Source organism: Scophthalmus maximus, chromosome 2 (assembly GCF_022379125.1).
Source record: "Scophthalmus maximus strain ysfricsl-2021 chromosome 2, ASM2237912v1, whole genome shotgun sequence".
Lineage (NCBI taxonomy): Eukaryota > Metazoa > Chordata > Actinopteri > Pleuronectiformes > Scophthalmidae > Scophthalmus > Scophthalmus maximus.
The window spans coordinates 8,363,294-8,375,477 of NC_061516.1; the positions used below are offsets into that span (position 1 = coordinate 8,363,294).

The 12,184-nt window shown below is 43.2% G+C and overlaps 1 protein-coding gene across 5 annotated transcripts in view; it reads right to left on the reverse strand.

Moving 5' to 3' along the window:
• cblb (Cbl proto-oncogene B, E3 ubiquitin protein ligase) overlaps positions 1 to 12,184 on the reverse strand; it is a 45,330-nt gene that overhangs the window by 5,576 nt on the left and 27,570 nt on the right. For all 5 annotated transcript variants that reach the window (XM_047330585.1, XM_047330584.1, XM_047330582.1 and 2 more), the window contains 7 exons: positions 8,481 to 8,618; positions 7,508 to 7,595; positions 6,505 to 6,636; positions 3,395 to 3,595; positions 2,247 to 2,441; positions 1,343 to 1,729; positions 140 to 219 (listed from right to left, as the gene is read on the reverse strand). In XM_047330585.1, coding sequence (XP_047186541.1) covers positions 140 to 219; positions 1,343 to 1,729; positions 2,247 to 2,441; positions 3,395 to 3,595; positions 6,505 to 6,636; positions 7,508 to 7,595; positions 8,481 to 8,618 — 1,221 coding nt within the window. The remainder of the gene's footprint in view (positions 1 to 139; positions 220 to 1,342; positions 1,730 to 2,246; positions 2,442 to 3,394; positions 3,596 to 6,504; positions 6,637 to 7,507; positions 7,596 to 8,480; positions 8,619 to 12,184) is intronic.

The following is a 12,184-nucleotide window of genomic DNA, read 5'->3' on the forward strand; positions in this document are numbered from 1 at the left end:
ATCATCTGCCCGTATTAATACGAAATGGCTGTGCAGTGATATTGTTTCAACATTGCCCGAAACTTTCCAAGGACAGTATATATATATATATATTGCTGAATAAATGTTTCCATCGTGCGTGCGCGCGTGTAATACTCACTTGTGGCTACTGGCAAGTGAGGACTGAGTTGGCGAGAGCCGCGAGGGAATGATGTCATACTCATCGCTGACTTGCAAGGGCTACACAGACACACAGAAGAGAAGGGGAGAGATTATTGGAAAAAAAAAAAAAAACGCAATGGAGAAAACAACTAAAAAGGTCAATGTTGCTTGAAGTGAAACAAACTAAAATATTGTATATTATGAATCAGATATCTGGTGTTCCTCCGTGAGTCTGGAGTAGGACGATGGCCGTGAAGTCCTCTTTACTTATTACTCTTTACACAGACAGAACACCAGACTGAATGAAGGCAGATACAGCAGCTCAGCATCTACTGCATATGCACATTAGTTGTTTTGATCAAAAGCTGACACATTCTAAATGAAAGATCATTTATCTAGACGTCAGCCAAGCGTCCTGAGCAGGATAAATCACTCTCTGAGAGCTGATCTCCGTTTCTCTTCTGAGAGAAAAAACTATACAAACAAAACAGTACAGTATATATATGCAGTACAGCGTCTGCGTGTAAAAAGGCGTGGTGCTGAGATTGAATCTGCTGGAGCGCCACTGGATGGACATCTTCTGTTCCGCTGTGCTAAAGGCAAAAATGGACCCCCGTGCCAAAAATAATATGCATTCACAGGGAAGGAGTGACCGGTGGGCTGCCTGCCACATCATAACTCTGTGTAACAGAGGTACATACATATGTGAAGTGTTTCAGGTTGCACTCAGCCTCATGTTTATAAAAGGGTATATGTTAGAAAAAATGCAAATAATACTAATAACAACACATTCCATCAAATATATGTGGTATGCAAAAAACACCTGCCTCTTCCGTAATGTTACTAAAAGTGACGACGCTCTCCTCAAGCATCTGGAGGCACTTTGTGATCAAAGAGTGTCTCTTGGGGGGAGAGCAAGTGTGCAAAGTACTTTGAATGATAAAGTGGAGACAGTGTACAAATAACGACGATGCTCAGTAGTATTCTCTGGAGGATTTGCTTTGGCAATGTTTGAGTATTCAGTTCAAACGGTGACTGTCAGTGAATTCGTGGATTTCATTAATCACCCAAAACTACCTCCACCACTCTGGGTGCGCTGGACAACTTCACACCCTCAACAAGCACCTATAATGCGGGCTTGAGCAAGGCGCACGCATGTCATTAACTACTGTGAATTGTGAAACCCTGATTTAAGCCCTACCTTGGAGTTCTCCGAGTTTCCTGCCCCCTCCATTCTGTGATGTAACCTTCCAAATCCCGTGGACGGACAACTGAGCGGTCTTCCGTTCAGGTGGGAGGGGCCGGCAGGTACCAGCTGGTGCTGGTGTTCCACCCCGGGCCTGTGGGCATCGGCCAAGTGGTTGTCTTTGGTACACCGCGTGTCGGGGGGCATCTGGGAGTCTGACAGTGCACCAGTAGAGGAGGACATGGAAGAGGACAAGGAAGAGGAGCTGGGGAGCCAAGAGTGGCGTGACTCTGGGGGGATGGGAGGGGGACGCTCAGGGGGAGGCGGTGGAGGTGGATCCCTCTGGGGAGGAGGTGGCGCTGGGAGAGGCTTGTCTTGCTTCCTAGACATGCCTGGTGAAGACTAGAGGTGGAGAGAGAGGAAATCGAATAACACCACACCATGAGCATTATTAAGCGTGCGTGTGTGTGTGTGTGTGTGTGTGTGTGTGGGGGGGGGGGGGGGGGGGGGATCTCCCAAGATTAACTTTTGGAGCTAATCGTCCACACATATGGATCATATGGTAGGAATGATGTCATCATGATGTCCCAATGACATCGCTGACTAATTTGGATGAACCAAACATTCGTCATCATATTGTAAGTGATGACGGCATTATTACAATATAAAGAAGTAAGGATTGCCAGGGGTATATACAGTGCACATGCAAAGTGTCCATTATCTTTATCATTTTCATTATCCATCTTGAGCTAATAACACTAGCATAACTTTCACTAGAGACATGATCACTTGATCAGGACTGGACCAAAATAGTCACGTGACAGATACAGTTGGATGACAAGACAATGTGCGATATTTACTAAAACTACAGCTTACCTAACCTATTTTTCTCTTGATCTGGGAAAATGGCATGACTGACCTTTGGGGAGCCGGTGGGACTGGCAGACGGGGAGCGGATGGCACCTTTCTGGATGAGGTCAAGTCGTGGTGGGACAGGGGGGAGGCCGAGGTGCTGAACACAGTAACCGGGGTCTCCTCCATGGGCTTTCCTGTGTTGGCTGACTGGCGAAGAGCTGGGAGACACCATGGGCGAGTTCTGGGGCTCGGCACAGTGCTGAGGGAAAAGATATTCATCTCTTAAAGGGGAGATTTATGACCAACTGTAAGAGAGGTTACGGCATTATTAAATATCAAACTGGACTCTAGACTGAATCCTTAAAAAAACCTGTAGATCGATTTTTTTATGATTTCCAGAGGTAAAGAGTAGATCCTAGATCACTTCAGTACAAAAACAGATATGCCGTCTTCAAACAAGATTTAAAACATGATCTGAACTGACTGATAGGGTGAATAATTCATTAGTTGTAGCAGTGTGTATGTGCATTGCATTTAATTCTCACATTGTATTGGATTTTTACACTACTTTACTTTTTGGGATTCATTACATTTTGTTTTTCGACTGCTTTTTCATCCACATCAATTTTGTCAGTGATTGGTAAATGGACTTTATTTACGCAGTGCTTTTCTACTTTTCTAGAGCTGCTACTTATTCTGTCACACTCAAACACTGCTGGCACAGCGGAGGAAATTCGAGGGGTCGAGTGTATTGCCTCAGGACACGGCATGTGGACTGGGGGAAGCTAGGATCGAACCACTGTCCCTCTGGTTAGTGGACGATTAGATAGCAGTGTTGAATGGATGTGGACTTGAGGAGCTGGGTATTGAACCACTGATCCTGTAAGTGGTCATTCACTAACCGGAGGGGTCAGTGGTTTGATACCCGGCTCCTCTAATGGGTGAATGTGATCTGCGATGTAAAGCAAATTGGCACAGTGCTATATGAATGCATTCCATTTACCAAGCGACTAAACATGTTATCACTTGAAAGTTGCTGTTGAAGGCTCATCTTATGCTTCACTGTTAATGGGTTATCTTGTGTCTTTTTCACTTTATGAATGAATGTCATTAAATCCTAGACCTTGAATAAATATGGACCGGGAAAAGTAAAACGGTGAACCGGACATCTGCAAGTCCTTTTAACTGCAACTCAACAGATTGAGCATTTACCTTCCTGATGTTGGCCAGTCCATTCATGACCAGGCAGTCCTCTCGGTCTTCGTCATCATCCAGTTCCAGCATGTGGCAGCTGTGCTGATCCAGGAAGAAGCACTTGTTGCCCTCATTCCGTGGGTCAAAGGGATCCACGATGATGGGCTCTGTTCCTTTGATCTCACAACGGCAGAACGGACAACCCTGACCGTCCGACTCCTGGGACAGGGAGAGACACTGCATGACACAGGATATTTACACAGGCACACACACACACACACACACAAACACACAGGTGTCTACAGACCTTTTCTTCTTTTTTTAATCTAAGGGGCATAGTTTTGTTGCTGTAGGGCTCTGATTTAATGATCTAATTGAATGGTGCAAGCAGGGACAGACTGGCCATCTGGACGTTCTGGACACCGCCGTCGACCCGGCTGGTATTTGGAAGGGCGATTTAAATCAGGGCCGTTTTTCAGTCCCAGTCAGTCCCTAGGTGCAAGTGTCCAAATTTCTAAGATGACAACTTCATAAGGCTAAAGTTATGGTTGCTGCGCCAGGTTCAAGAGGATTGATATTATATATCATCTAATGCTGGAATCGCCAGAGAATGCCTCCGTGCAGAGAGGACAGATCTGCTGGTGTGCAAAGTGAGAGCACTCGAGCGGCACAGTATTTCACTGTTGTTTTAGAGGTGCAATATCAAGAAAGTAATACGTTCCTACATAAGCTGATGCGGAAAATGCATGCACGCATGATTAATTAAGAGACTAAGTACAACCTTTTTTTCCACTTTTGAAATAGCAAACGTGGCTTTGGACACTTCCCGTGCATCCCACATGCCGCCACTTTGCGCCCAATGTGTTTTGGAAAAATATAAAAATTGGCCTCTGGACCAGGAAGGTTGATGCAACTGTACACAGACCTGGGATGCACATTATGATTATGCACTTCACTACAACCATAATAGAGGTTTTGGTTTGTTCAGTGTATCTCTGATGTCCGCTGATTCAGCGACTATAACCAAAGGCAGACAATGTTTACAGGGAACAAAGCAGCATTTGTGGCAGCCATATGGTTGAGGACTTAGTGGGGGGACCCACCAAAGGCACGTTTGAAACTTAATCCTGAACAGAGCGGGAGGAGAAGAGAAGGAGTGGAAGGTTAAAAGGAAGGGAGACCAGAGGGAGGGGGAGACGATGTGATGGTCATATTAGACACAATAAACCATATTGATCAGAGACAGACTTGACTGAAGTGACAAACGTAAAACAAACTGTTCCAAAAAATCAAGTCTTGGTGAAGGGGAGAAAACCTTCCAAGCTGAATCTTGCCGGCAAAACTCACTTCAATTCGCAGTGATGATATATTCACCGTTCCCACACTGATTTAGTGATTAACACTGAGGTAAAAACGACCCTGGCAAAAACTCATAATTGGGGAATATGTGGAAATCACTCTGGAAATACTAACTTACTACTCTAACACCTGATAACATTACTAGCTAGATATGCAAACCATACATGTACTGTACACTTAATGAACTCCACAGTCTGGTTAAATACAAGACAGAAGCTCCTGTGAAACATTCTGAGCCCTCAGGGTAAAAAAGTTTTGGTAGAAAAACCACAAGGGAGCCCTGTCATGTGCCCCCGCTCTCTGCAGAGATCAAAAAATGCTCAATAAAGAAAACAGGATGTGGACGTGCATTAGATCATCAGCCAGCACCGAGTGAGGGGTGTATGTCTGTTCCACCCCTGCTGGTGACTAATATACGGAGGCGGAGGAAAGTCAGGGAACCACCACTGAGTCAATGACCTCGACGACTGGAGTTGGAGGGGTTCCCTCTGACTCACAATTTCATTCAAATGGAGCGAAAAATACCTCTTCACTTAGATATTTATCTTGTGTGTGTGTGTGTGTATGTACACACTTGTAAGAAGTCGTCAACATTTTGGTTTAATTTGAGTTAAACTTGTGATTTTTTGCTAAATTAAAAAGAGTCAACAAAAAGTAAAAGTAAGCACAAACGGACTGCCCCGTGACCGATGGAGAGGAGGGAGTCTCTGAACTCGTTGCTTCTCCTGCGAGGCCAAGAGGAGACTTGTTGCGGCCACATTCATGCCTCTACTGGACTTGTGATTTATATGCATGCATCTCATAACACCTCTGCACACACTGGACGGGGTAATATCGTGGAGCATTGAGATTTATTTATGTTTAGGTTGGATCGTCTGCCCTGTCAGCCCCTAGACTCAGCCTTTGGCACATTCTGATTTATAAAGCCATACTCGGTCTGATTCCTTCTTATCCACAGATGTACATTCTTCAAAAAGGTACAAGAAACCACTGCTTGCGCTCCCAGGACCTGTCGCCACTAACTGTCCCTGGAGTCCGTACAAATCTGGGGAAATGGGCTTTTAAGTACACCGCTCCCTAGGCTTGGAATGACTTGCTCCAAGAGCTGGTCTCATTGGACACTTTTAAAGAATTCTTAAATGACCTAGAAGGAGGCACTACTGCCTGTAAATGCTTTGACTGTTGATGAATGTTGTCTGTAAAGCAATTATAAACACACGTTGCTGCTTCTGATATGCAATCGAGTGACACAAACACAATGAACACTGCGGCGTGGCAGCGTGTGGTGTGTGATGCACACACACAATACATACAACAGCCCACAGTATGAAGCAGAGAAACACTGGAATACACTGTGTGCACACGCTCAGTTTTCACTTCCTCTACTGACTGATACATGGAAATTTGATTAGGACAGACACAAGGACCCTGGAAGGAAGTGAGGGAGGGAGGCAGGGAGGGAGGGAGGGAGGATTTTTCACCATGCACTGAGAGCTGCTTCGATTATTCAGTAGCCTTTTCTCGCTAATACGCAGCTGAAAAAAAAAAAAGGGATTCATTGCTACTTATAGATTGAAAACAAAAATACGGCAGTAAGTTAAAATATAGTATAGGTTTTACACAACGGCAGAATATTGATAGTGTTAGGATGACGGTGCCCATACTTTGTTATTCACCCATGTCCCGTGTACACAGACACAGATGCGCCCCTCTGTTCAAGTGCGATGGGCGAAAATCACTCTTTACGCAGCTACGGCTGAGTACGCTACCTGCCAGGCTGTGAGACAGGAAGTACACATGAGGTGGCCGCACGGCTCGATCTTGACGTCTTTGTCGTTCTCCGCGCAGATCTTACAAAGCTGGAAGGTGGAGCCCATTTCACAGTAGAGCTCGTACTGCTCCTGTTCGGGAAGAACAAACGCCTGTTAGCTTTGTTAAGTCATGTGGTGCACATAACGAACTATACATGAGAACAAGCGCAAAACACACAGGGTCATTTTATACAGTAAATACCTAATCTCTGTAAAACAAATCACCTGACAAACTATTTACATGTCAAAGCATCTGTTAAATCCTCTGGCATTCACCTGTTTGGAGTACACTTCAAACTCTCATCACACAAAAGCCGCACGTAACTGTATCTGCACACATCAATATACATTAAAAACTACGTCGGACTGGGCGAACACTCCACTAGCTGTGCTCTCACTGGTTGTTCTCAAACTGGAAAAAAAATGCTTCAGTACGCAAAACAAAATCAGTTTCTGCGTATGTCTTCAGAATCCGATCAGAATCCGATTTATTTGTCACTTCCATACTCCACACTCAAGCATACATTTGAGTGAAATGCCGTTCAAAAATGTGATCTGATTCTCATCTTGGAAAAGCGTAAACAGTAATGCTTGTTTTCTGTAGTAGGATGACTTCCTGCAAAAGTAAGCACAAACGGACTGTGACCGATGGAGAGGAGGGAGTCTCTGAACTCGTTGCTTCTCCTTTGAGGCCAAAAGGAGCCGGTCCAACAGTATTGCTTAATTTAACAGCAGATAGTTATTTAGTTGTTCTCGAGATTTGAGAGTTTGGGGAGGTTGTGAGTCAGTTTTTTTTTTTTAACTCTCCCACGCATATATGGCACTGACACATTTAAAATCAGGTTCAATCATTTCTTAGTGAACATTTTCCACACTTAAATGTCACGAGGAAGACTGAGCCTTCCGGCTTCGTGAGGCGAAGACATTCCATGACCATGTTTTCACAAACACACAAACCCACTTGAGTCACTCTGATGTGATCATGAGGCGTCGGCTCGCAGAGGCCAGTGAGGTCAGGGTTGTAACTGCGACCGTCGGGGAACAAGTAGCTGCAAATTAGCGCACACACACAAAAAATAGAGTTAGCCAACAGTGTCAAATACATGTTTCCATCAAACTCATGTCTCCTCTAGCATTTCATCTAGCAAGGGTGATTTCACTTGTTGTTTCGCTGATATTCTAGTACAATAGTAAATAACCGGGGTTTAAATATCAGGAATTTATAAAGTCTTACATAAAAAGCACATGAGTTAGATGTAGTATATCTGCATGGAATAAAAAGATATACATGGCCATCAGCAATTTTACTAAACTGAGCAGAACAACTCAGATTGATTTAATTTATAAGGTGTGGTATAACCATGATGATTGACATTTGAAAGAGCAACTAAAACGAACTTCAGTTCCCCTACAGATGCTGGGGTCGTCCCACTTGATCAAAACCAGAGGCGCTTCAAACAGGACTGAAGCAGCACCACCCCCTCCTGTGGACTTCTCAAAAAAAAACTGTGACTCAGTGATCTATGAACAGCTTCAGCCAGCCAGACTGACGGCTGAGGGAAATGAGATGCCGCGCACTAAATGGAAGGAGGCATGTTTGATTTGTCTGGGGGCCTGTCAGATTATTAGGTATGATAGAAACAGATGGCCTTGCACAATGACTTGACTTGCTCAAGGACATCCGCTTGTCTGGCTGAGACCAAATCAAAATAAAAACATCTAGGCAGTGGCTTTCAGAGAAGTTACGCTTTCCAGTAACAGCGCACTCTGTGTCTGCCGAGAGACATGTAAAGACAAAGGCCAATACTTTGATCGGTTCTCATTTGTATACATTTCATACACAGTGGAGAGTTCAGCGCGACGTGTCAATATGCAGACAGAGAGTGAGCTAGAAAAGGGAGAGTGTGTGTTTGAGTGCGCGATGGGTTACGTACAAGCCCTCCCTGTAGCCATCGATGAGGGCCTGGAACAGTGGCTTGTTGTGGGGGATGGTTTGCAGTATGTTGCCATCATTGGTCACATAACCGATGGCCCACTGGCCCAGGCGTGTGCAACTCAGTCTGAAGATGTAACTGTTTGCGACAGAGAGGACAGATGAGCATGGTTCACACACACACACACACACACACACACACACACACACACACACACACACACACACACACACACACACACACACACACACACACACACACACACACACACACACACACACACACACACACACACACACACACACACACACACACACACACACACACACACACACAAGCTGCAAAACAATCAATACAACAACATTTAGATTAGAAACTGTATTTACCTTTAACATAGAGTAATGGTTCATATCTGAATCCGATCATGATTACAATATCATATGGTTTGTCTTTTAAAATGAGACAAACAAGCAAGTCAGTGCTGTGCTTTCAATTAAATGATGCCTAAGTGGAAGCTATGTCTCTCCTTACATCTGATCTCAGAGCAGCACCATCTTCATAAGAGGCAGCGGCAGCTAAATGAGTAATTACACCGATTCATCATCTCTGTGTGAGATGTGCGGTCAGGTGGAGAAGTTTGAGACAGAATATTGTCACACAAGTAGATAGTTCAGGAGTGAAGTCATGTGCAGAGCGAGCGGCCAACGGTGAGTGAGTGTGTGTGTGTGTAGGACGGCGAGGCTGCTGACTGGAGCCGAGAGTCCTGCACGCCACTGCTCCTCAGTATTCATTTTATTATTACATGTGTATATTGTTATATACATATATATTTCATTTATTGTATTCTCCCATATACTGTATGTTATGACTTGTGATGAAATGTGTTGTATAAATCGAACTGCCTCTCAGTAACAAATATTACACAAACAGCAAATAGCAAACCTGATGACATGTGATTGTGGTTCTCCTTATTTCTGTACACGTAATTACAAATTAATGAAATGGATTATTTTACATTGCCTATAGGGCTAGTATATTAACAAAGACACAATGTCTTTATTCTAGTTTTCTTTATTTTAATATATGCTATTTTATGTTTCTATTCTATTTTATATTCTTTTATAGTATTTCTTTTGTTTTGACTTCCCCTTGTGCACTTCACCTTTTAATTGAATGTATTATTTGTCGATGTTCTTTTATCTGCTCATTGTAAAGCACTTTGAATTGTCACTATATGAATGAATTGCGCTATATAAATAAACTTGCCTTGCCTTGCCTATTAGCATATGGATGTGAAAATTGTCCTTCAGATTTGCTTTATGAGAGGATTTAATCAAGTCTTATTTGACATTTTCTGGTCTCATTTCATCAACAGCCGTGACTTGTCTTTCTCTGGAATTAATACCAACAGCCCTTTCACACATGCCTTGTGATCCGATTGCACAGACCTTGTGTTTAATGACACCTGAGTGACCACTGAGACGAGTACGACTCACCCACTTCAGCAACTCGGATATGAGCCAATAAACAACAACAAAAAAATGGTGAAATATGAACTTTCTACTTTTTTCCTGTCATATAAAACTAAACAGCATCAATCAATGCTGATTGTGCTGCATCGACCAAGCTTCATACGTGCAGCTCACAGCTGAATACAAACGAAACAGCTCAGCACAAGGTGAAAATATGAACAGGGAAAATATGTGAAGAAAGAGAGAGAGGAGGTATTATAAATGCAGCCCAGCACGAACACTGGGCTTAGAGTGAGCCTTGACAACCGTAAGCTCCGACCTCCACCCACAACAAAGGCTCTGGGCTGAGGACACGCGTTTCATTTTGATATGATCAGTCAACGATGAATCTGTAGGATCTGGCTCATGCCGATTGCCTGCATAGAAGTGTGTGTTTGTATGCTGGTGGGTGCGGTCGTATGTTGGAGTGTGTCTGAGCGAGTTGAAGTGGTAACGTGTCGCAGCTCATCTGATATGACTGCCTCCGCCCACACAGCTGTGTGTGTGTGTGTCTGTGTCCGTGTGTGTTTGTTCCACTGTTGGTTCATAACAACGGCATTTGCATGATTCACTTGGAGATCAGCGGCGCCCCTTTACATTTTCTTACACAGACACACATTTCCTGTCCTGTCATTATCTGCACCACAACGTCGCCACATCAGAGGGGCCACATCAGAGCTGAGCATGCATGGCTCAACTCAAAGCTACACTAGTCGCTTTCAACAAAGTAGCAGTGCTGTAGGGCCACAACTGACGATTATTTTCATAATCGATTAATCTGTTGATTATTTTCTCGATTAATCGATTAGTTGTTTGGTCAATAAAATGGTGAGAAATGTCAATCTTGTTGCCCAAAAGTCCAAGAAGATGATTTGTTTTTGTCCACACACCAAAGATATTCCCTTTTCTGTTATAGAAGAGCAAAGAAAACCAGAAAATATTCACATTAAAGAAGCTGAAATCAGAGAATTTTGACTTGTTTTTTCATATGACTACTTGAACCGATTAACCGATTATTGAAACTGTTGGCGGTTAATTTAGTAAACGATTTATTGATCGAAAAATGTATTAACTGCTTCTCGAAACTCACCATGCGAAGAGGGAAAAAATATAATTTTCTGTGAGAATGCAGTGATGCGCTGAGTTTGACTTTTACATCTGAACGGTAGGTGCTGTACGCAGAGTGAATCCACCTGTATGCCTTTTGGTTACAATACTTTAACAGTTTGATACTATGAGCACTTTATATTAAGTGTTTCGCAAACAAAATCTCTAGTCCTGCACTGGCTTCCGGTGGTGGATCGAATCCGATTCAAGACACTGGAAAAAAAAAATCTAAATTAGCGCTGCTTTTGGCCTATTTGACAAATGTTTATGTACTCTCTTGATTCTTGCCCTCTTGGGTAATATCTTCATGGTTGAATGCACTTATTGTAAGTTGCTTTGGACAAAAGCGTCTGATAAATGAATGTAATGAAATGTAATGTAATCTGTTCTATTCCACTCTACCCTGAAGTTACTCATTGCATTTACATAAAATAAGCTTCTTTTTGGGGGGGTCTGACAGACTAGTTTCTTATTTGTCTTTATAACAACTGAACTTCCCTTAGATGAAAATAATTCTTGCTGTTTGTTCCCGGAACACTTACACCCTGCCGCTATTATAAGGTTTGAAAAGAAAGATATGACATATTCTATGAATATATACGACAGTAATAAGGCGCTTTTGGAAGGTTGTTCAGATTGTGGCTCAGGGGTGTGACAGTAAAGGATGACATGTTTATGACACACATAATCCCCATGGAAATTCAGAAACATATTTTATTTCTGACTGATATCTGTTGCCATTGAGCCTGAGCTCCGAGGCCGTTTGCCATGGGGATCAACATTGTAAATATTCATGAGCATAAGTGCAGACCGAGGAGATCAATGTTATATCCGTGAAAATTGGATGCTGCAAGCAGCTGGTTGACTTTCAGACTTGGCTGTATGCTGGGACACGGACACGCTGCAGGTGACTGGTGGCAAGGTTCCGGATAAGTCGAGGGGGGGAAAAAATCCTGACTTCTTAACTTGTCATGAAGGTAGCAGAAGGTTATGATCATGCCTTCATACAACTTTAAACCTATTTTCTCTTTTTTTATTATAAAGCAATTAAGTCCGACGTGAATGCTTTATTATCCGCTTAAGTTA